This window comes from Pleurodeles waltl, chromosome 6, assembly GCF_031143425.1.
Source record: "Pleurodeles waltl isolate 20211129_DDA chromosome 6, aPleWal1.hap1.20221129, whole genome shotgun sequence".
Taxonomy (NCBI): domain Eukaryota; kingdom Metazoa; phylum Chordata; class Amphibia; order Caudata; family Salamandridae; genus Pleurodeles; species Pleurodeles waltl.
In genome coordinates this window covers 1,129,038,676-1,129,064,957 of record NC_090445.1, presented here as the reverse complement: position 1 = coordinate 1,129,064,957, position 26,282 = coordinate 1,129,038,676, and the positions used below count along the sequence as shown (strand labels likewise).

Below are 26,282 nucleotides of genomic sequence, written 5' to 3'. Positions count from 1 at the left end.
CCTCCAGAACCAGTGGAGACATGCATCCACTACCTCTGTCCTTGGCAGGATGAAGCACTCTGGGTACCAAGCCCCCTCCAGAACCAGTGGAGACATGCATCCACTACCTCTGTCCTGCACAGGATGAAACACTCTGGGCACCAGTCCCCCTCCAGAACCAGTGGAGACATGCATCCACTACCTCTGTCCTTGGCAGGATGAAGCACTCTGGGTACCAAGCCCCCTCCAGAACCAGTGGAGACATGCATCCACTTGAGAGACTGTGGCTTTGCACTCCCCAGGATGGAACAGTGGGCAACCCACCCACTGTAGAGACTTGAGAGACTGTGGCTTTGCACTCCCCAGGATGGTACAGTGGGCAATCCACCCACTGTAGGAACTTGAGAGACTGTGGCTTTGCACTCCCCAGGATGCAGCAGTGGGCAAACCACCCACGGTAGGGACTTCAGAGACTGTGGCTTTGCACTCCCCAGGATGGTACAGTGGGCAATCCACCCACTGTAGAGACTTGTGAGACTGTGGCTTTGCACTCCCCAGGATGGTACAGTGGGCAAACCACCCACTGTAGAGACTTGTGAGACTGTGGCTTTGCACTCCCCAGGATACATCAATGGGCATGGAGCCCCCTCGTGGATCTGGCGTTGTGCACTCATCCGGCTGAGGTGCCCCCCTTCCCCCTGAGGTGCCTGTTGTATTTCTATCTGATGCCCCAGCAGTGTTCTCTCTGTCATGTTCGGGTATCTTGTGTGAGCCTTGCCCATGCATTTTGGGCCCAGTGGTCCACAAACTATGAATGGTGCAATACCTGGACTACAAATCGTGGTGTATATTTTGTTAATAGTGTATATATATATATATATTTTTTTTTTTGCTTACTGTATTTTGATATATTACAATGGTTACACTCATTTCCTTTTGTCTTTGCATTCTTCCGGGGGGGGGGTTGGGGGGTGTTACTGTAATGTATAGAAATGCATTGGTGTGTGTGTTGAAGTGGGTGAGGGTGGGGGTGGGGGTTGGGGTGTTGCGTGTGAGTGTCCCTGTTTTTTGCCTCCCCCCTCCCCTATGTCGTAGGTGCAGTACTCACTGTGGTCTTCGCCGCCGGCGTTGGTGCTCCTGGTACAGGAGCAGGAAGACTAGCGCAGGAAGAATATGGAGTTCAGGCTCCATGGTGTCCTCCTTCCTCGTGGAGTGTGTAGAGGTGAGCGTTTTTCCTTCAAAATGCCTGTTTCTGCCGTGTTTTTATCCGTGCTGAATCCACCCCGGAAAAGGTGGCGGATTGGCCTGTCATAATAGTGTGGGTGGTACATTGTCCTCCGCCTGTCTGTTGGCGGTGACCGCTGAGCTGTTTGTTTGTACCGCCGTGGCGGTCGGAGTGTTAAAGTGGCTATCTTTGTTGGCGGTTTCCGCCACGGTGGTAATTCCAAACTTTTTACCGCCGGCCTGTTGGCGGTCTTACCGCCGCTTTAACACAGTCCGCCAGGGTGGTAATGACCACCAAAGTGTTCCCAATCAAACTGCAATAATGTCAGAAGGAAGTCCTGTATCTGTGGCACCATATTGAGAAAGGAAACAGGAAGGTGTCTCAAGAGAGAATCTCTGCCATTCTGGAAATGAACCCCACTGTAACACAAAGTCAAGTCAGAATGATTCTGTGAATGGTGTGCTACTGTTGTCAGTGGATTCCTGACTTTTCTCTAGTGGCAAAGCCCCTGCAGAGGCTTATACACAAAGATGAGTCTTCTCCACTGTTTGGGGAAAAGAATGCATGAGTGCCATTCTTTGGCTGATAATAAGTCTCTGCTGAACCCTAGCTCTAGGAATGCCTGACTACAATAACGATTTAAACATGTCACGCATTGAAAGGCATAGGTGCTCCCTATCTGTGCTTAGAAAGACTCATGGAAAGTTCAAAAGCCCTGTAGCCTATTTTTCTGCTATTATTGACCCAATAGCTGCAGCATTGCTGGGTGGCGTTATGGCGATGGACGCAATTGGTGCCATCATTCAGTAAAGTGAAGGGATAGCTGTGGACTAAGATCTCGTAAACATGCTAGAAGTTCAAGTAAGGGCCATTTTAAAACTTCATAGTAAAATAGTACAAGACATAAAACGGAAGGCGTGGATCCAATTTTTGAGAGTGTTGGTTATCTATTTGACCCAGACGATCTTTAATATGAAAAACCTCCACGTCATCAAAAGTAACAGAATACCTGTTACCTAGGATCCCAGTAGAACAGCAACCTCATCTCACGTATCTTCTGCACACATAAAAGACCTGTCAAGGAGTCCACCAAGAGATAAGAAATCTGCATCAGTCTGACATCACATCTAATTAAATGCTGAAAGCACACAGAGAGGGACAGGGTCTTTGAACAAGCCGGCCCTTCCCAATCATCCTCTGGCTAGGGACAATTCTGGCAATTTCCTAAAAATGAAAGAAAATGTACCAACGTCAACTGATCTACTTGGCCACAAAACCAATATTGCCATCACTGATTTACCACTATCCTAGTGAAAGGGCATTGTGAGTACTTTGAAATATGAACCTTACATGGCTGACATATAAATGAAGGCTTGAGGAATGGAGTAGCAGAAACATGGAAAGAAAGACCTCCATGTTGAAAAGTATTATAGGAGCCATTTTAAATCGTTCCCTCGTTATTCCTCCTGTAGACTTAGCCATAAAATGAGAATCTTTTAGAAAGAAAGGTTGTTCAATATCCTCTCTGACGTCCTTCCTCGTTTTTAGATACTACTAGGCATGCATTATTTCAAATGTTATGTCTCATAACTGCCTGTATTACTGCCTTCTTTTTGAACGGACTTTGCATCAGAAACGTTTTACACTTTAATATATTCTTTTTTCTGTTCATTATCTTGTATGTACCTGTTGCAATAAAGGTTATTGCAGGAAAGGAGTTAAACCCCATTTGACTACTGTGATGATTGAATCTTCACAGCCCTGAACGGCCCTGATCTTAGCTTTCATAGATCATATTTTCATACCATTTGCTCTAAATATGGATATTAGTTTTCCTTCTCGAAGTTGGTTACATCCGGGTGTTCACTATAACTATTTAGTGGTACACAACTGTTTGCTGCCAATTAAGAGTAGACAAATTAATTAAGGCGAAGATGTAGGACATTTGCTCCTGGAGGATTACCCTTTTGTTTTGGAGCAAATCATTCACTTTTTTGACATTCTTAACGAATTTCAGGAGTTCTCCTGGAAATCCTTTACAATTGTAGTTTTCCCAGAGTACTGACACGTGTGCCTACATATTTTAACAAGTGAAAAATCCACCTGTGGGAGTTTCTACTCACAGGAACGTAACACAGATGTCATCTGCAACCTTTAATTTAATTTGTGTTCGTCCATAAAGAATATATTTTTTTCAATGGGCAAACACTTTCCTCTATATGTCATTAAATAAGGGGTCGCTCTGTCCCATTCCTACCCTAGCCATACTGATTGCTTTAAGTTGATAGAAAGGGCCAGGTTTATAAGGCCCTTGCGCCACATTTACAATGTAGTGCTAACCACTTTATGTGGCTTAATGCCACCTTGTAAATATGGGCCCCCGATGCAGTTTTTTGTGTCAGAGGAGCATGCAATGGGTGTTGCTGTGGGCATTCCACTGCAACACCCATTGCTTTTGACTCTGCCCCAGATTTACAAGAAGGCATAAATCTGTGGCAGCACCAAAAATGAATGCCACCCCAGGGGTGGCATTAGCATGGCACAATGAGAAGGAATACTTTTATTCCTCCTCGTTTTTGTTTTTTCCATGTGTGCTGCATTCTACATCACACAAAGAAACAGCAAAAGGCCATGAATGAAAGTTATCCTTCCTACACATAAACAATCATTCAAAAATGACGATTTGCTACTTCTATGTGTGCTTCTAAGAGCCAAATCACCATTATAGGTTGATTATGTGCAGAAACGTATACCTTCCTGCACATAAACAACCAATCCCCTCAACACAGATGGGTGACTGCATTTACCACTAACTTTAGCACCGCCGCAGGGGGAAACACAGGGATGCGCCCTAGTTTAATAAATATGGTGCATCCCTGTGTTTCTAAAGTGACACAGCGCGGTGCTAATCTGGCCCTAAGTGTGCTGTTTTCAGAAGCTAAGCTCATGTTACTGGAATTTAAACAAAGGAGTTCAGCTCCCAAAACATTCTCCAACAGTTTATCATGAGACAACATTTTTAAAGCTTTTAAGCCCAGTTAGACCAGATTCCAAGTGGTTTATTTTTAGGGCACAGATTGACGAATATTCTTTCCTAAGAGAAAAAGAAAGCCCAGCATTAGTAAAAAGTGAAACATTAGCTGAATAATGAATTTGGCTACAATCTACAATGACTACTCTCCATTTATAAATATACATATTTTTTGTAAATACTTTGGGTAAAGATAATCAGCTGTTAGAAAAAAAGTGCGCTGTCGCGATCTCCTGACAGAGGTGTTTGGCACTTTGTTAGGTTAAATAAATGGAGTGCACTAAGAGGTCCACAGCCTTTCAAGGCTGAACCTTAACAAAGAAAATAAATGATCCTTGAAACTGAGCCCAGTAGGGCCCGCTGCTTCTGTCCTTTGTATCCTGAAGAACAAATATTGCACAGCCCAAGGATCAAGGTGGGACTGGGACAGAGAACAGGACCAGGCTCCTGAATAAAGTGGACCCCCATTAGGGAATCGGGTAGCCAAATAAGAGGTCCTCATTTGCAAAACAGGGCAGTTTGTAACTAGTAAGTATACACTGATTTGCAAGGTATGTGAGACTGCATGCATTTGTGCTTGATGAAGCTAATGTTTGCGGTATGATTCGAGAATTCTACAGTAAACAGGCATTTGCAATGAAATGGGTCTCGTGTTTGCTTGAGTTAGAGCTATTAGCATTGTAAATTTCTATCTGGATATTTCTTGCCACATAAATTGAAAACTGACATGAGCAAGCCATGTGCCATTAGCGCGAAGGAGAGATACGAAAGGAAAACTAATTTTGCTCACAGTCAAATGTATCAGCAAAAGTGCAATTATTCATGTAACAGGGTTGATGGCCAAGGCGGTAACAAAACTGCCCCAAGGGGGGACAAATACCAATCATTTACTAATGATAACAAAGTATTTTTGAAAGGCGAGCCCATGAACGAGAGATAGTGATGGGCGTGCGGTGGGAGTGGTTAAAAGCCCACAGCTAGATTACAACAGGCCATAGCACTTGCAAACTTGACCTAAAACCAGCCCACTATACCACACAACAACCAAAAAACGGCACACAAACTAAACTGATCTGTCAGATTAGCCCTTTTGCAAATGATAGACTGCCTGGTAAGCCAGGATATGCCACTGAATAGGTGACCCTGCTCATATTTTATCTTCAGCATACATAGGTAAAGCTCACAGGCACAGCTTTCAATAGAGCAATGGCTTTTGTCCAGAGATGTGTAGGGCCCAATGCACCCATGTTGTAGCTGTATTTTGCTGTCCAGTTCCAGTATGGATGGGCCCCATTTACCTTGCTTGCATCAAGGGCCATTTCATCATCACTATGCTACTGCTAACCCTAGGACTATGTGAACGTGTACTAGCCCATGTCTGTTGTTGAGGATGGAGTTGTCTGCTTCATCATACCAGTAAATAACACACGGTGTTGTAGATTCAATCAATTGGACCCATGTCTTCCTAAAGGTAGTAATAGCAGGAACTGACAGCACAGTTTGCTTTTAAATATCTATAAGGTGTTATATTGCTAATGGTCCAGGTTAACCGTGCTCAATATATAGAATGTTAAATAAATATCTTGCGTCTTCTGAATTTGATTACTGTTTGACCATTAAGATGATTATATTTATGATTGTGTCAAGCGACAGAATCTATTTCCTATTAATTAATCAATACTCTCTATTGCATAGGTCACAACTCTTGTAGAAAATTCTTAATTATGATTGCTAGACATCACACTTTTTGTAACTGCAATCCTAGCTATAAATCAAGTCTGGAAAATAGTTTGAGAGTGTTGGCAAAACGTATTGTAATTTGACAACCTTAAACCAATTGTTTTGTGGTTGGTATGATATTTAGAAAGCATAGAGCTGAAAACCAAAATCTATCTTAATCCTCAATCTTAAAACCATTGTATATTTAATCTCTGAACATTGATTTCTTTTTGAGTAGTCTATTTTTCTCTAAAAGCAAACACATTTTACAATTCAATGAAAAGAATTTTTGAGACGAATGTAGCAGACTTGAATTGTTCATATTATGCTTTTGAGAGACCTGTTTCTTAATTTCTACACTGCAACTTCCCCTTCTGGAAGTAGAGTGCATCACAGCAATGTCATTTTATATTAACAGCATAAATACTGGTCAGCCCAGCAATGTCATGAACAAACTATACAGCTTTGTAAGACCTGCAAGATATCTGTGGTCCATGATCTGCGCATGTGAGTAAGGATGTAGTAATCGTCGGATGGTAGTGAGTGTAGACTATATCAATTTATTCTACCATAAATGTTTGATGTCAGAATATTGACTTCAAAATATTGTGCCACAAAACATTACAGCAAAAATATAAACTACCAAAATATTGTGCCTTTAAGTATGTATAGGTAAGTACAGAAATACTATACTTAACTATTCATCAATGTACATTGACAGGTTCTACGTTATAATATTGTGGACAGAATTATCCTCTGACACAAATTGTATGTCCTAATTGATGTTTACATAAATATTGTACATTCGGGTGTAGATTTTTTATTACTAAAACCAAATGGGGTCATATTTTGTTAAAGACATTTGAGACAGATGGGTTTAGTAAATCTCTACTTAACTACATATTCTTCATGATATTTTTGTAGGCAATGATTGGTGACAATATTTTTGTAGCAAGATATCGAGGAGTCTTAATACACCACTGTACTACATCACATGTACTGTGTGTCTGAGTGTTCTCCATTATCTGTTCCTTTTTATCCAAAAACCCAATCTGCATCATCTCATACATATTTCTTGAGGCATAATATGGCACATTGAGGTGATCTATGTCCAGAGAGCAAACAATGGCCAGCCAGTCAACAACACAACTAATTGTGCTAAAGTGAAGCATACATTTTGTACATTACATTTCTACTGATACAGCTCACAACAAAATGATTGCACAATCCTGTCTCAAAGACCAAGTGGTATAGGGGTTGTCACTCTTTTTCTGTTACTGGATGTCTTATACAATCATGACAAAGAAGAGGACCAGGACTATAGTTCTGCATTGAAAATAAATGCCTTCAGCTCAATTAGGGTCTGGTGTAGACTGGGAAAGTGTTGCTTATTCTTTGATGTCATGGGAGATATTGAAGGACTCGAAAGACCAGTTTCACCATTAAATTTGCTGTTGTCTCCAAAAAACCCATCAGTCCTTGTTGCATGCAGCCATTCCAGAGTTACATGTACGAGGTTTCATCTTCGTGTGACCAGTTCAGGGGAGGATGGAAGTTTACAGGAAGAAATTTATATTCTCCCTTACACGTAGACTTCTCTGGCAGGCCAACCATGCTTGTTATGTGAGAAGGGCTTTTGTGAGTTTTGCAGAAGGCTGGGGAGCTGCTGTAGGACACACTGCTCTCTGGGTTACGACAGACGATCTCCCGAAAGCGCTCACGGAATTTTGTGGATAGGAGGTTGTAGATGATAGGGTTAACAGCAGCGCTCAAGTAGAAGAAGATGCCAGAGAGGATATGGACATACTGGAAAGTCGTGTGCATTATATCCGTCCAATGAGTGATGAAGCTCCAGAGCAGTCTGTCTGTATGAAACGGAGCCCAGCAGATGGTGAACACGATCACTACTACACCTGTGGAGCAAGATAGATGTAGAAGAGAGACAAAAGTGAATGCATTAAATTAGAAAACTGGATTTAATGTTGTTATTATTAATTAATAATTAGGACTGTTTGATTCTCTATACCTGTTGATAGTCTATCTACAGGACCAAGCAACGAGTTAAGTATGCTTTGATAATGTTAGCACTATTTGGAGAAAGCTGTATACTTGAAATTAACGGTTGTACTGACAACGGCCAGATGTCTAAGGACAAATGGTTTTAGCATTTGCATACCCTATAATTATGTAAATCAGTGTATTTGTCTGGCCATGCCAGCAATAAACCAATTTAGCAATTCACAAAAGATGTTCTCAGTCATTAAACAAATTGCTACTTGGGAGCTGTGTTGTGGGCATCCCTGCCAGTTATCTATTACATCTAATATGTTTCAGAGGTTCATGACCAGAATTCCAGTTGAAAAGTAACTGACTCCCAAATTGAGATAGTAGCACATTCACAAAAGGGAAGGTTCCCCTTTAGACCCCTTCGCTTTTGTAAATCGGAGTAAGTATTACAGGGAGAATAAGCAGTGGTTCGCAAGACCACTGTTAACTCTTACTGAAAAGTTTCAAAAAAGAAACTTTATTTAAAAAGCTGTCCAGTTTCCTTTAAGGAAATTTGGGTACATTTGTAAAGTTTTCTTTAGTCAAAAGCAATCACAGACATGGTGGCCTGCTAATCTTTGCAGGCCAACCTCGTTGGGATTGTGGAGAAATTGAGTGAGTTATAACTTGCGACCTACCTGCTCTATATTAATTAGATAGGTCAGATCACGACACACTCAGACTCATTGTTTTATGAACCAATCTATTATTACATAGATTGGCTCACAAAATATTGCTGGATTCACAAATCATCAGTGCACAGTTTCCAATCACTTTTTGCAAATCCAATGTTCTATTATTATGTTGTATGCAGCAACACAAAAGGAAACAATCTTTTCAGCGTAATGGGTTGATAGGGATACAGACATCACAGACACAATTAGCAAGTATAGGTCATATAGACTGAAAAACCTATAGATATCCTTTGTAGAGTAGATGCTCAGCGTAGATTCTTGTATTAACTGACAGGGGACACCATTCGAAAATATGTCCATCATTTCCCCCATATCTTGGTGCTTCTCCAGCCACCCATGATGTTGGTACACTGACATTCATCAACTTCTGGGACTGTGTTCGCATGTCAGTATAGGCAATAACTGTTTTCGCTGTTAAAAGGGCTGATGTCCCTAGCATTTTGTCCTTTGAGGATCGATCCCATTGTGGTTGTTTACCCAATATGTCACTCTTAGAGTTACATTCCACTTTATTCCAATCATCATTTGAACCGTACAATAAATCTGAGACCAGTATGTTTATAACTTAGGGAACTCTCAAATCATGTGTAGTAATGTGACTGCTCCTGCCCGACATCAGATACAAAATGGGATAGTGACTCTTGTCATTTTATTCAGCCTATCCAGGGTATAGTATAGTCAGTGAAAATATTTGATTTGTATAAGGCACAGTTTTCCAAACATCGTTGCCACTTTGTCAGCCATCTCGGCTTCCAACCACTCATTGTCTTTATTGCCTTTCAAGTCTGCAGTCCACCTATCCCTAAGGAATTTAAAGGGCTATGGGGTATAAGTCATAAGTGCTTAGTAAAATTGGTCACTCCCACTTTTGGTTCTATTGGAATAAAGTTGGGAATCTGGTTCTGCCCTGCCTTATAGCCATCCACAGCGTGCCTTAGTTGTAGAAACTGAACAAATTGTGACTTGTGCGAGTCCTATTCCACAGTGAGATCAGTGCAGGATTTCATGCGTGTGGACTGTCATATATCATCTAACTCTGATGCTATTATATTATCCCAGGCTCTAAAGCATCTAGTATTGACACTGCTGGCATCCAGGTATCGGCCCACACCGGTATCTCCTTCGTCAGCTTCTTTCTCAACGCCGTCCATCTTAGAGACTCAACAGGCTCAATAGTATTTCATGCCCAATGTGCACAAAAGCAGTTACTCAAATGAATTGTGTTAGAAATGGGGTCTTTTGTTGACAGTCAGGTTACCCCCTGTTCAAGTAAGGACCCTCACTCTAGTCAGGGTAAAAGAGAATCGCCCTTAGCTGATCCCTGCTCACCCCCTTAATAGCTTGACAGAGTAGTAGGCTTAACTTCAGAGTGCTAGGTGTAAAGTATTTGTACCAACACACACAGTAACTTAATGAAAATACTACAAAATTACACAACACTGGTTTAGAAAAATAGAGAATATTTATCTAAACAAAACAAGACCAAAACGACAAAAATCCACGATACACAAGTTAGGTTATCAATTAAAAAGCAAAAAGAGTCTTTATGTAGTCTAAAACACACACTAACACTGTTAGCGTGAAAATGTACCGTGGGTGTGTCAAAAATAACCCCGCACAGGCGAGTGTGCATCAAAAAGGTCTTGTGATGCATCGATTTCACTCATGAGCGAGATCTTGCATCGTTACTCCTTTCATCTGGTCTGGGCTTGTCGTTCCTTCTCTCTGCAGGAGAGCGATGCGTCGATCCGGTTAGCACTCTTGGGTCCGGGCAGGCCTAGCGTTGGTTTTACACACCAATCGGTACTTGCCTCGGAAATCCAGCCACACGATGATCCGAAAACCACGCAGCATGGGTTGTGATCTACCAGCCTCCGTCAGCAATGCAGCGCGTCATTTCTCCAGTTCCGTGCATCGATTCTTCAGTCACGTTGCAGGCAAGTGTTGATTTTCAGCTGTGAAGCCTGGGGCACATCGTTTCTTCAGCCGCAGATCTGGAGTTGCATCCATCTTTTCCCCGCACGGTGTTCTATGCGTGGATTTCTTCCTCTTAGGCTGCCAGCTTCTCCTTTCAGGGTCCCAGGAACTGGATGGGCACCGCTTGGCAGAGTAGAAGTCTCTCCAGTGACTCCAGGTGCTGGCAGAGATAAGTCTTTGCTGTCCCTGAGACTTCAAACAACAGGAGGTAAGCTCTACATGAAGCCCTTGGAGTTCTTCACAAGATGGAAGGCACACAAAGTCCAGTCTTTGCCCTCTTACTCTGGCAGAAGCAGCGACTGCAGGATGGCTCCACAAAGCACAGTCACAGGCAGGGCAGCTCTTCTTCATTAGCTCTTCAGCTCTTCTCTAGGCAGAGGTTTCTCTTGTTTTCCAGAAGTGTTCTTAAGTCTGTGATTTTGGGTGCCCTTCTTATACCTAATTTCTCCTTTGAAGTAGGCCTACTTCAAAGTAAAGTCTCTTTTAAATGTAAAATTCTGCCTTGCCCAGGCTAGGCCCCAGACACTCACCAGGTGGTTGGAGACTGCATTGTGTGAGAGCAGGCACAGCCCTTTCAGGTGTGGGTGACCACCCTTCCCCTCCCTCCTAGCATGGATGGCTCATCAGCAAGGGCAGACTATACCCCAGATCCCTTTGTGTCACTGTCTAGTGCAGGGGTCTTTAAACTGGGGGGAGGGCTCCCCTAGGGGGGCCTCAAGTGATCCCAGCGGGGGCACCAGACTCTGGCCAAAATAAGCATTACTCAGATAACGGTGGTTTGTTTTATGCAGAAACATGTTATTGCTTTTTTCAAAAGGCAACAGTAGTTAACTGCAATGTTTAAATACATCTAGACATATTTAAACATTGCCATCTTTATAAAATAATTGTGAAACATTCTGAGAGGGTGCCCAGTGATTTTTATTTTTCAACTGGAGGGGGGCGCGGCATTACAATTTTGAAGACCACTGGTATAGTGTGAGGTGCAACCAGCCCAACTGTCAAACTGACCCAGACAGGGAATCTACAAAGAGGCAGAGTCACAGAAATCGTCTAAGCAAGAAAATGCTCACTTTCTAAAAGTGGCATTTTTAAACTCACAATTTTAAAACTCAGAGACCCAGAACTCCACATGTCCATCTGCTCCCAAAGGGAATCTACACTTTAATCAGACTTAAGGGTAGCCCCCATGTTAACTTATGAGAGGGACAGGCCTTGCAACAGTGAAAAACGAATTTAGCAATATTTCACTGTTATGACATATAAAACACACTACTATGTCCTACCTTAACCATACACTGCACCTTGCCCTTGGAGCTACCTAGGGCCTACCTTAAGGGTGTCTGACTTGTAAGAAAAGGGAATGTTTAGGCCTGGCAAGTGGCTACACTTGGCAAGTCGAATTTACAATTAAAACTGCACACACAAACTCTGCAATGGCAGGTCTGAGACATGATTACAGAGCTACTTATGTGGGTGGCACAACCAGTGCTGCAGGTCCACTAGTAGCATTTGAGTTTCAGGCCCGGGCACTTATAGTGCACTTTACAAGGGACTTACTAGTAAACCAATATGCCAGTCATGGATAAACCAATTATATACACATTTTGTAAAGGAGCACTTGCACCTTAGCACTGGTTAGCAGTGGTAAAGTGCCCAGAGTAACAAAAACAGCAAAATCAGAGTCCAGCACACATCAATAACCTGGGAAACAGAGGCAAAAAGTTAAGGGAGACCACGCCAAGGATGAAAAGTCTATCACAATGCCATGGCCAAATTGAAACTAATCCTGTGTTGGCATTGACAACTACTGTTAGGTTGCACCTTGTGGAATATGCCAGTGAAAATATCTGCACAAGTGGTAGTAATGTTCACAAAACAGACGTGTATTATTTCCCATTTCTTGTGAACCTAGGTGTAAATCACTCCAGATTAAATGTTATCTGTTATGCCATATATTTGTATCTATGCTATGTCCAAGTAGACGTGCTAATATCACAAAATAATGCAGTAAAAGAGCAAATGATGTGAAAAACTTCCTATAGCCTCCACGTTTGCTGGTGATTTGGACAAGAAATTGCATGTTTTAGGTAAAAAATGCATCGCTTGCATAGGAAAGTAGAGATAGGTGAAATCTACTACATAGGTGTATTTCCAGGTAGACATCTCGGGGATTCTTTGTGAATTAAAAAAAAATCGATGTTTGTGTAAATCATAGGAAGAAACCTAAGTGCATGCATTTCTGTATCTTTTGTGTGACTCAAACCGACTGTCCCAATCCCCACTAGCTCTGTCATGATCGATGATTGCCTTTACAACCCCCTGTTCCAGAGACAGTACCGCTATAGGCAACAGAGGCATAGTCTTCATTTCAACACAGCCTTGGTTGGAGGTGTTTTAAAATGTATAAAAGCACATAACAAACATAAAAAAAAACTCAATTATTTAAGATCCTGCCCACAGTCTACGCAGTTGGTGTGTGTCAGATTATTTTGTGCAGTTGTTAAGGTACTAATTTTGGAAGCTGAGAATTAAGACCAAATCCTGACCCCTCTGGAAATGACAGCATTATGTGATTGAAATTTTGTACTTTAAAAATGGAAGTCACGTTTAATGGAATCCCATCTCATAATGTACAACATTGCATTGTTCCTCTGCTAGGGTTTTGCTGTAGAATAAAAACACATATAGGAGTGAACCCATGGCATGGCTGATGCCTTCAGCCAAACCTGATCTTTTAACAAAATCACTTTGCATTATAGGACATATAGGGCCTCATTCTGACCCTGGCGGACGGCGGAGGCCGTCCGCCAGGGTACCGCCGCTGAATGACCGCACCGCGGTCAAAAGACCGCGGCGGCCATTCAGACATTTCCTCTGGGCCGGCGGGCGCTCTCCAAAAGAGCGCCCGCCGGCCCAGAGGAAATGCCACTGCAACGAGGACGCCGGCTCAGAATTGAGCCGGCGTAGTTGCAGGGGTGCGATGGGTGCAGTTGCACCCGTCGCGTATTTCAGTGTCTGCTTAGCAGACACTGAAATACTTTTCGGGGCCCTCTTACGGGGGCCCCTGCCGGGCCCCGCGGCACCCCCTACCGCCATCCTGTTCCTGGCGGGCGAACCGCCAGGAACAGGATGGCGCTAGGGGGTGTCAGAATCCCCCATGGCGGCGCAGCAAGCTGCGCCGCCATGGGGGATTCTAAGGGCAGCGGTAAACCGGCGGGAGACCGCCGGTTTGCCTCTTCTGACCGCGGCCGAACCGCCGCGTTCAGAATGCCCTGCGGGGCACCGCCGGCCTGTCGGCGGTGCTCCCGCCGACCCTGGCCCCGGCGGTCTTAGACCGCCGGGGTCAGAATGACCCCCATAGTTTTGAGTTTAGGGCGATGAGTGTGGGATTAGAAACTAGGGCGCAAATTACTGTTGACTAAAGAGACAGGACTAATTTCATGGGCAGATCTGGTTTGAGATACAACATAAGGCTTAACTTGTCACTTCGCCCAGATTTAAGAGGGCTAGCACCATCTAATGAACATTAGCTTCTTTTTTTCACACTAAGGTGGCATTAGATGGCCAAAAACGCGGTGCCATACTTACAAAGTGACGCAATGCTTTAATTGCACCACTTTGTAACCCCTTGTGCCTCAATGGGCCTCTGGGTGCTTTGCAGGATTAGCGTCAACATTTTTTACTCTAATCCTGCAAAGCGCCAAACTAGCATAAAAAACTATGATGCTAGTTCCCTAACTACCGCCATGGTGCACCATATGTTTAATACAGCGCACACATAGTGGTGTTAGGGGGGCACTAAGGGGTGCAAGAAGACTGGTGCTGCACTTTTCATAAAGTTGCCCCTCAATATTTTCATCTGGATCTGTTGGCCATTTGTTATCAGCATGAAAGGATGGTAGTAAGAGAATCATGCAGCTGAGCATGCCACAACCCACCAGTATACTAGGAGCGGGTGATAAATTTTGTCCACTCCACGGAGTTCCAGCAAACTTCTGCCAGCAAACATGTGGCAGAGTTTTTTCACAGGTGCAGCATGCCAACAGTAAACTGGCGAGAGCGAGCGAGAATTAGAATCTCCTAGTGTGATTTTCTCACAGCAAACAGTTGCGGTTGGTCACGACTATTTGTGGTGAGAAGGCTGCCACTCGAGTAGAAAATCTACTCAAGTGGTAGGAAAATTAACTCGAGTAGCAGCGCCCTCTGGAATACTGCGTATTGCCATACATGCTGATTTTTCATGGTAGAACAAAGTACTGGGACCAGGGGTGGGTGGTACCTTTTCAAAGTGATGGGGCAAGTGAAGTGCCCCACCACTTCTCAAAAAAAAAAATCCCCTAGCTCCAAACCCCCAAAGTAAGCAACCCCTCTCTAAAAAAGCCCAAAATAAAATAACCCCTCCCTCCAACAGGCCAAATAAAAACATAACACTAACAACAAAAATACTACACTTACATGCATTACACATATCAAATAAAATGAAACTGCACTTACCCATGGGCTGCGTGTCCTCCTCTGTGTTCTTTTCCTTCTCCAATGCAGGAAGAGCTCCCCTAACAAATCCAGACTCTGCTTTCATGCTTAACCAGCATGAGCAAAGCACTCGGATTGGATGGAGCGGGCAGGCTGGACGCTTCTTCAGACTCTGGAGGCCTGTGCTTGGTCGCCACACAGCTGCCTTATGACAGCCGAGTGGAGATCTTCTAAGTGAGCATGTCACTTTGGCCGACGCATAACAGCCGGTCAAAGTGACATGTGCACTTTGGAGCGCCCAGTCAGCCCTGCTTCTGTCCTCAGCTGCCAATTGACATCTGCGGAAACGCCCAGCATGTCTCTAGGTTCGGGGATGGTGCTGCTGTAGAATGCAGTGCACTGGTAAATATAAAATAGCAATAAAATCTTTTCATTGCCATTTTATTTTTACATGTGTGGCTCGCACCGGGCGGGAGGGGCAATGCTCCTCCCACCCTCAAGAAGAAACTGCCACTGCCTGGGACTGAAAATCAGCACATGCAGCACAATGTGCCAATTTCAGCCTGTTTGCAAAAGTCCGTGGAATCAATTGGAGTTTTCACGTAATTCCACGGAATACCATGAAGTGAAATTCCACAAGCTCCCCTCACCTCTACAGTATACATCAAAACCTCTCACAATATTGCAGAAGTAAAAAAGGGGGAATAACATGTACAGCGCAATTAGAGTGAAATCTCTGCTTACACCTTTCAGGAAACATCAAAGGCTTATTCACAAAATATTTTCAAGTGTAAGTCTGACTTACTTTGAAAAAGATTTATTTTATTTATTTATTTTTCTATTTCATTTTATTTGTGCTTTTTTGAAGCAGCACTCACCACTTTGTGTCTCTAAGCACTCAGGGCCATCCATAAGGTCATCGCATGGCAATTGTATTTAATCACTGGATTGACCAAGTATGGTGCAAACAAGGTAGCAAGTACTTAAAGAAAAGTCAAGCAGAGTCTATAGCGGCCGGAGTAGTTAGGCAATAGCTGGCTTCCGGGGTCTAACCAACAGGTTGAGATCAACAAAGGTGTCTAAGACAGCTAGCACCTGATGACGGGGAAAAAGAAGAACTAACAAATATTCATATATCATGTAACTAAAATCGTAAAAGGTAGTGTGATTTTAGCAAAGAAAAATAATGTACGTGGGAAATTGTACCCACGTGGTAGTTCGCCATTATTATAAACGGGCTTAATTAATCATGAAGAATTGACAAATGTAGTAATCCATCATAATTGCAAATGTATTCTATGGTTCTCTTGTTGAAACTGTTTTATGCTTAGCTTAAATTTAGCAGAGGCTTTGGCCTAGTTGCCTGGTCTCAAATTTAACTGCGTGGTTTTCACTTGTAATAACAAAGATATATTATTTTACTTTAAGGCTGTATTTTTCCAGTAGAGATGACTAATATACTTACCTCAAGGTTTCGTGCTAGGCCGGTTTCATCCTCTTTGAAGCAAGGTCAGTTTCTGCAGGTGCAGACAATAAAGGCACTAAGATAAAATTAATTGGCAAACTTTGTTGCAACTTGTGTTCCAAGGCTCCAAGGACAATGTATGCATAAATGAGTACCAGGAGAAAGACCCTATTCATTGGTCAAATTGAAGTCATCCTATGAACTCTCTAATGGAAGACCCTGAAGAATTTGGAATGTTTCTTACTTAAACCCACCGGACAAAGAGAAGTCAGCCATTTTCCTTGATGCCATTTTGAAGCAAGATTCAAGAAGCCATTTTGGAACGAGCCCTTTGACATCTTTCTCTGTCGCAGAAAAAGAGACTTTAAGAATTCTCACCCTAGAGACTTTAACTTTAAACCTGCCCCGCATTAGCCATGCAGTAACTTTGACCCATTTTCCTTGCTGCCGCAAGGAAACTTGTCTTTAACTTTGCCCCTTTGAAATCCGCCCCATGCTGATCGAAATGGTACCTGAGGGATGAAGACTTTCTTGAATGCTGATTGTATTTGGTAATTATGAAAGGATAATTGTATTATGCATTGTGTTTTCCTTCTTAGGTACCAAGTGCTATTTTGATAGGGCCCAAGCTAGAAGTTTTCTAAATTTGTGTTGACTAAATTCGTTTTGCATGAAGCCCCACATGCCAATGATAATTAGCGGTTAGTTGAGGTATTCACTTGATGCACCATGTTAAATTGAAATCTTGTTATGCTGACCGATGTATGCAATTAGTCAAATTCAGTTACTTATATTAGTGATTTGCATCGCTATAACCGAGTGCATTATAATCCAGATTTTGCGTAGATTGCGTTTCTTCCGTCGCTATGGACAGCTAGTAATGTTCGTATATGTATACCATTTGATTTTGAGACTCACTTATATCATGCTAGCTTTGTTAATATAGGGAAATAAACTTCATTAACTTTTAATAAACTGGTGTGGGTATTCATGACTGAAAGGTCATGGTGCGTCAAAATACTGATTGTTATTGATTCCTAATGTGTTATCTTGATTTATCAATTGGGTATTGATTTTGATTTGAGTGATCCGACTATTCTTGGATGAGGAGAGCCCAACTCGGTTAAAAGGTTCACCGACCTCCAGCGTGTCCAAGTACAAGTAATTTATAAGGGCTGGACGCGCTATCACACCCAGAAGCAGCTAAAAATGGTATTCTTGAATAGGCGTTTAGTAACCTGAATTTGAAGATGTCAGTTTCCAGACTTTAATGGTGGACGCTTCCTCATAGATTAACTTTATTTAATATTTACTATAGCTATCAAATTTAAGGAGTAGGTTATTGGTAAGGTAACCTTAGTTTTCTGTCTGGACAGAAAGATTTAAAGTAGGTTCTTTCCTATACTGGGTTCCAGTGGAGGAACTACAGGCAAGCTTAATATGGTTGTTATGATTCAGGAGAAACAGAAGGCAAGCAGCATGATTCTGTACTTACACATGACTTACACGTGATTGACAAAGCTAGATACATCTAAGTTTCACATGCAAACAATAAAAAATGTTCCTTTCATCCATGCAAAATCTGTCAAGTAGTGTGTATGTTTGAATAGGTATTATGTTGCTAGGGGGGAAGGCAATAAGGGCCAGCAACATTCAGAATTAGGCCCCGCAAATTGCGATTCAGAGCGAGTCGCAATTTGCGAATCGCAACTCTGAATGTTGGATGGTGTCCTTGACACCATCTGTGATGTGCAAGGGGGTCGCAAATGCCCACCTCATGAATAATCATGAGGTGGGTCGCAATTTGCGACCCCCTTGCGAATGGCGGCCCTCACAGGGATGGTGGCCTGCTGCGGACAGCAGACCACCATGTCTGTGACTGCTTTTTAATAAAGCAGTTTTTTTTTGTAATGCAGCCCGTTTTCCTTAAAGGACGTTCGCAGTCACAAACCAATCCTGCATTGCACTCGGACTCGCAATTAGGAAGGGAACATCCCTTCCTAACTGCGACTCGCAAACCCGTTTTGCAATTCGGTAACCAGGCTACCGAATCGCAAAACAATGTTTGTGCATTGCAATGTGCTTTTTGCACATCGCAAACAGCGAAATTCGCTGTTTGCAATGTGTAAAAAGCTTTCTTCATCTGCCCCTAAGACCCCCACTGAGTGCAGTAATGAAACAAGCATTTACAATGCAATAGGTCTTGCATTTGTGAGGGTTAGAGCTATTGGTGTTGAAAATGACAATGTCTTTTGCCTATGTGTTTTAGTTTGGAGTGTAGTAGATGTATGAACAGAGACGCATTTGCAGCACTGTTAGAGGACTACGAATGGGGAATTACCACTGGTAACAGAGACACAGCTGCAGAATGGGGGAATTACTGACGGGAACAGAGAAGCAGCATTGTTTGGAGGACTTAGAATGAGGATTTTCCTCTGCAACCAGAGACACAGCTGCAGCATTGCTTAGAGGACTTAGAATGGTGGAGTTACTGACGGGGCCAGAGAAGCAGTTAACAGCACTGTCAAGAGGGCATAGAATGTGGAATTACCACTGGGAACAGAGAGACGGCTGCCTGCAGCACTGACTAAAGGATTTAGAATGAGGAATTAGCAACAAGACCAGAGAAACAGCTGCGGCATTGTCTACAGGGTTAACAATGAGGATAACCACTGGGACCAGAGAGACAACTGCAGCACTAACTAGAGGATTTAGAATGAGGAATTAACGACAAGACCGGCGAAGCAGCCAGCAGCACTGTCTAGAGGACTTAGAATGAGGAATTACCATTGGGACCAGAGAAGCAGCTAGCAGCACTTCCTAGAAGACTTAGACTGAGGAATTACTGACAGGTCTAGAAAAGCAGCTAGCAGCATTGCCCACAGAACGTAAAATGAGGAATTACGACTGGGATCAGAGAAGCAGCTAGCAGCACTGCCTAGAACACTTAGAATGAGAAATTACGGACGGGACCAGAAAAGCAGCTTGCAGCATTGTCTAGAGGACTTAGAATGAGGAATTACCAATGGGACCAATGAAGCAGTTAGCAGCACTGTCTAGAAGACTTAGAACGAGGAATTACCACTGAGACCAGAGAAGCAGCTATCAGCACTGCATAGAAGACTTAGAATGAGGAATTACCGACGTGAGCAGAGAAGAATTTTGCAGCATTGTCTAGAAGACTAAGAATGAGTAATTGCCACTGGGAGCAGAGAAGCAGCTGGGGCATTGTCTACAAGACCAAGAATGAGGAATTACCACTGGTACCAGAGAAACATCTAGCAGCACTGTCTAGAGGACGGAGCATGAGTAATTACCAATGGGGCTAGAGAAGCAGCTAGAAGCATTGTCTAGAAGCCTTAGAATGAGGATTACCACTGGGACCAAAGAAGCAGCTAGCAACACTCGCTAGAGGACTTAGAATGAGAAATTACCAACAGGACTAGAGAAGCAGCTAGCAGCACTCCCTAGAAGACTTAGAATGAAGAATTACTACTAGGACCATAGAAGATGCAGCAGCGCTGTCTAGAGGACTTAGAGTGAGGTATTACCTCTGGTACCAGAGAAGTAGCTGCAGCATTGTCTACAGGACTAAGATTGAGGAATTACCACTGGGACCAGAGAAGCAGCTAGCAGCACTGTCTAGATGACTAACAATGAGGAATTACCACTGGGGCCACAGAAGTAGCTGCAGCATTGTCTATAGGACTAAGACTGAGGAATTTCTACTGGGACCATAGAAGCAGCTGCAGCGCTGTCTAGAGAACTAAGAATGAAGAATTACCACTGGTACCAAAGAACCAGCTACAGCATTGTCTAGATGACTAAGAATGAGGAATTACCACTGAGACTAGAGAAACAGCTGCAGCTTTGTCTACTGGACAACGAATGAAGAATGTCCACTGGGACCAGAGAAGCAGTTAGTAGCACTGCCTGGAGAACTTAAAATGAGGAATTACTGATGGGAGCAAAGAAGCATCTTACAGCATTGTCAGCAGGACTAAGAATGAGGAATCACAGCAGGGAACAGACAAGCAGCTGCAGCATTGTCTACAAGGCTAGGAATGAGGAATTACCAATGGTACCAGAGAAACATCTGCTAGCAGCACTGTCTAGAGAACTGAGAATGAAGAATTACCACTAGGACCAGAGAAACACTTAGCAGCACTGTCTAGAGGACTTAGAATGAGGAATTACTGACAGGACCAGAGAAGCAGCGTACAGCATTCTCTAGAGTACCTAGCATGAGGAATTACCGACAGGACCAGAGAAGTAGCTAACAGCACTTCCTGTAGGACTAAGAATGAGAAATTACCACTCGGGCCAGAGAAGCACCTGCAACACTGTCTAGATGCCTTGGAATTAGGAATTTGCACTGGAACCAGAGAATCAGCCGCAGCATTGTCTACAGGACTAAGAATGGGGAATTTCCACTGAGACTAAGGAAGCAGTTGCAGCACTGTCTACGTCTTAGAATGAGGAATTATTGACTGGACCAGAGAAGCAGCTTTAGCACAGCCTACAGGACCGAGAATGGGGAATTTCCACTGGGGTCAGAGAAGCAGCTACAGCACTGTCTAGAGGACTTAGATTGAGGAATCACCACTGGGTCCAGAGAAGCAGCTCCTAGCAGCACTTTCTAGAGGACTGAGAATGAGGAATTAACACAGGGACCAGAGAAGCAGCAGGCAGCACTGTCTAGAGGAATTAGAACTAGGAATTACCACTGGGACCAGAGAAACAGCTAGCAGCACTCCCTAAGGGGACTTAGAATGAGGAATTACCACTGGTACCAGAGATGCACCCAGCAGCACTGTCTAGAGGATTTAGAATGAGGAATTACCGAAGGGGCCAGAGAACCAGCTTGCAGCATTCTCTAGAGGACTTAGAATGAAGAATTACCGACAGAACCAGAGAAGCAGCTAGAAGCACTTTCTGGAGGACTAAGAATGAGGAATTACCACTGGGTCCAGAGAAGCAGCTGCAGCACTGTCTACAGGACTAAGAATTAGGAAATTCCACTGAGACTAGGGAAGCATCTGCAGCACTGTCTAGGGGACGTAGAATGAGGAATTACTGATGGGCCAGGGAAGCAGCTTTAGCACCGCCTACAGGACTAAGAATGGGGAATTTCCACTGGGGCCATAGAAGCAGCTACAGTACTGTCTAGAGGACTTAGATTGGAATTACCTCTGGAACTAGAGAAGCCACTGCAGCTTTATCTAGAGGTCTAAGAATGAGAAATTACCACTGGGATTAGAGAAGCAGCTACAGCATTGTCTACAGGATATAAGAATGAGGACTCACCAGTGGCACCCAAGAAGCAGCAAGCAGCACTGTCTAGAGGATTGAGAATGAGGAATTACCACTGGGACCCGAGAAGCAGCCAGAAGCAGTGTCTAGCGGATTTAGAATGAGGAGTTACTGACTGGACCAGAGAAGCAGCTTGAAGTATTGTTTAGAGGTTTTAGAATGAGGAGTTACCAGTGGGACCCAAGAATCAGCTAGCAGCACTGTCTAGAGGACAGAGAATGAGGAATTTACACTGGAACCTGAGGAGCAGCAGGCAGGACTATCTAGAGGACTTAAAATAAGGAATTACCATTGAGACCAGAGAAGCAGAGAGCAGCACTTGGGCAGAGGCACAAGAACAAACAAAACCTGAAACCCTTGGTGCCTTTCTAAACACTGTGTTTTCACTGGTGTGATGTGAGCATATTGCGATGGACAACCAAAAGAATACTAAGGCTGCAATGCCGAGACAGGAGGATGGAGTAGGGACCATCACACCCTGTAACGGGAGGAAGCATGATTGAGTGTTAATGTATTGTGATGGCCAACAAAAATGTTCTTTTAGTGAAATCACCAGGGAGGGAACTAAGCACACCAAAGAGGGACATTTGGAAAAATCCACCATTAAAAAGGAATCATTTAAGACAAGCTCAACAAAGAATGAATGGCAATAGTGGGTGTGGTCAAAGCCCATAGACTGAATACAGCATGTGCACTGCATAGGCTCAACCTAAAAACGTGACTGTGAGAGGAGTGCTCAAAACATGCAATGTATTGTTTAATATGCACAAAATTAATATTTTTGGGGTGTTCAGAAAAATTAGCTAATGTCCTTATAACAGTTTTGAAAACGCATTGCATGCATGATAAAAGCACGGATGTATTGGGTAGAAAATGTAGTGTACACCAATAAATTAAGACTTTTGAAGAAGACTGCTATGGAGAGAAATTTGTTTCTTTACAGAAAAGAATAACAAAACGTAATAGTAATTAATTTTCTAACACTAATTATTCCTGAAATTGCATAAGTGATTTGCCACTTTGAGGTAATATTTTGTGCAGTATATTTTAGTATACAGAAGACATGGAGTCCAGTCCACTTATGTATGCCGTTAGCACAGTGCTAATTTCTTAGGGCCCTAGGGGGTTTAATGGCAACTGATCTGTTAGATGGATATTCAGGCAAGAGTACAATTAAAAGCAGAGTTATATTGTGTGGAAATAGCTGTTATAATTAAAAATATGTATTGAACATAAATGGTGGAATGACTGATAGGTGGACAGCCTCACATATCTGGATGTTCTATTACAACTCTGCTGAAATGGGACTGGCATGTAGATTTAGTGTACTTTGCTGGCAATGACATTTTAGTCCTTCAAACAACTTTTATGGATGAAGAGGGGTCTATGGTTCCATTTATATTTGCAAGAAATCCACAAAAGGAAACCTAGCAGTCGTAATGGTGGTAATTTACACTGGCAGGGTGTGATGTGAAACAGAACTACCAAACTTTGTGGTGGTGTAGAGGCAGAGGTTTCTCCAGGGAGAAAAATGTTTTCCTGTGGATAAAAAAAATAAAAAATAAGAAAAATTGTAATTTTGCACAACAAGGCGCCTTTCCACAGAGAGTAGCAGTACTGTATGAATAATTTCATCAATGTGAATTATTTGTAGAAAAATGTAACATGAATTACTCGGTAGTGACTGGCACAGCTTTCCAAACTTACTACTTCTGAAACATGTAGATAGGAAAATATCATAAGTTGCCTATATTGCTCAGTAGTACTTTAAAGGATGCAGTTTTATGATCCCCTCTGTGAAGTGGTTCAAGTGGTTCAAGTATGGTGTTCTTTTTTCATAATGAAACTTCAAACACAAATCTATTCTCAATGTAGATTCTTTCCCCTTTATTGTAAACCTATTTGGCTATAGGCAGGTGGTATTGAAAAATAATTTAGAAGCTGAGCTTTGAAGACAGGAACTGTGACGTTTTTGGTGTATTTTGTGGTATGGCTGTGCAACCTTACCATGGAATACTCTAAAAAAAACCTGCCTTTGGTCATGTCAGGCTAGCTAACCTTAAACTGAACCCAGCGTAGATATTGCTGCAAGCAGCAAGGTTTGCACAAAGTAACTTAGGATCTGATTTAGAACTCAGTGGATGGGTTGCTCCATCACAAAGGTGATGGATAACTCACCTGCTAAAATTTAAATCTCATTATATTCTACAAAATATAGATTTCAGTGGATGGAATATCCACCACCGTTTTGACTGAGAAACCCGTCCCCTAGTTTTAAATCAGGCTCATAGTGTAAAGGATTCACCAGTACCAAACAATGAAATAAGACAGCCACCTAACAACAAAGAAAAACACAACAAGAGCTCAAAAGTATATTTTTATGAATTCTTAGAATTCAATATTAGCAAAATCCACAAGAGGGTTCTGTAGATATAGATTTTTAAATAGTTATCACTTTTTAATTCAATCGAAAACAAGCATTGGTTAATTGAAATGTAAAGCCAAACCCAACAGGGAGAAGATCTGGTGGTCAATAGAGTAGATTTGAACAGTTACCGGGCCACCTAAGTGTTTTACCAGTCCAAGTGTATCCTCTAGGGAACAACCACTATTGACTTTAATGGAGCGGTACTGATGCTGGGGTTTCAAGATAAAAAGATGCTCAAAGATGATCCAGATGCTTTGTGGTCAACTGGGGTGCCTTTGTTGTTATTCCTCTGTCCATGTGCTGTGTAGAGCAACTCTGCCCACAGAGGTTGGGATCCCATGATGTCCTTTCTGACACAGTAGTAGGCCAGCTGCAGTGAACTACTAGTCTCCAAACACTCAGTCACAGCAAAATCCTTTGGTGGAAATTAATGTCCCTCTTGAGTGACCAATCTGGACTCTGCTGACACTACCGGGTCTGGGGACCTGGATGCAGCTATTGGCCATCAAGGATTGGTTTCCTCTGGTGCCCAGTAGCAGAACATTGGCCTTCTGCCAAAGTGGCTACTTACCTGCTGGTTTGGGCTACTTTAGCTCTTTTGTCACTGGAGCTGGTTCCAGTTGGTCAGCAAACTGACTCTCGGAGTCACTGCTTTAGTCTAGGGCTGTGGCATGATTTGCCCCTGAGCCAGGAGCCACAGACACAACCCAAACTTTGCCAGCCCAAGGTGGAGCAGGTGCAGTCCAGCAGATGGTGCACCCTTTCTTTGTGCGGTCCGGGGGTCAGCAGGGCAGTCCTTCTTCGGGCCATGCTCTGCTTTTGATGTGAAGTGAGGATATGGGTGTCAGGTGCTCTATATTTATCCTGGGGAATGTGTCCTAGGACAACAACGTGGTCACTAGCCAATGGGGTACCAGGCCTTCTCCCTCTTGGTGACAACTTTCTGTCAATGTGTGCCACCTAAAAATCCAGAGTGCACAATTCTTCCCACTTTCAAGATGTCTGTACACTTCCCTGGCTGTAAGGAGCTTTGAGTCCATCAAATTGGTGCGGCTACCTACGGGTCTACATGCCCATGGGTAAACCAGTTTGAGCACTTGTCTCCTCTCTCTTTCCTTGTCACCAGCCTGTCTACCTGAACAAAGGGCAGTGTCAGTGTGATCACCATTTGCTTACTGCAGGCTGCTTTGATTTGAAGCTTGCCTTTTTCTGGTAATACCCTAAGCTGCTTCAAGTGAAGGGGAGATAACATCTTTCCCTGCAGCAGTCTGCTTTGTTCCTAAGTCTAGGAGTCATTCACTCTACTCTCTTGGTGGGCAGAATGATGTCTGTTGGCCAGTTACATCATAAGGTCAGTGGACAAACTAGGTCACAGTGGCAACTTTCTTTAATAGCCACATTACATTCAACTTGGGCATTAAGTTGGGTTTAAGGCATGATTAATTTGATACCTTACAGTACCCAGCTAGGTAGTCCTATTTAGAAGTTAGCTTGGTTGAGGTGACAGGCAGTAACCCTGTGTTAGCCAATGGGGCTATTAGCCATTCCACCTCAAAATGAACATTTAGAGGTGTTGCTTCTTAGGTCTTGTATATAAAAATGTATGTCCTACAGAATTATACATAGCTCCCTGCCTTAGGGCTCCATAGGCCTTTTTTAGGGGAGACTTACATATATTGTTAGGCGAAGTGGTGGCTATGCCATTGGTTTCAATGGCAAAGGCAAACTAGCAATATCACCACAGTTCTTCCAGTCTGCAGTGGCAGGCTGGCAGGTAATTTATACTTTGTCCTGCACAGGATGGCATTATCTGTTCTGTAGCACTGTGTAGATCCCCTGCCTTAGATGCCCTGAGTATCATATACTAGGGACTACTAAGAAGGACAATTCTTGTCAATTGGGGATAGCCAGTACAACATAACTTTTGG

General features: G+C 43.0%; 1 protein-coding gene across 2 annotated transcripts in view; it reads right to left on the bottom strand.

Annotated features, from left to right (window-relative positions):
- Nucleotides 1-4,188: 4,188 nt before the first annotated feature.
- The window catches only part of LOC138300670 (neuromedin-U receptor 2-like), a 219,880-nt gene continuing 197,786 nt past the window's right edge, over nt 4,189-26,282 (bottom strand). The window contains exon 3 of one of the 2 annotated variants that reach the window (XM_069240315.1): nt 4,189-7,867. In XM_069240315.1, coding sequence (XP_069096416.1) covers nt 7,458-7,867 — 410 coding nt within the window. In that variant the 3' untranslated portion in view covers nt 4,189-7,457. The remainder of the gene's footprint in view (nt 7,868-26,282) is intronic. The other variant, XM_069240316.1, reaches the window with a different exon arrangement.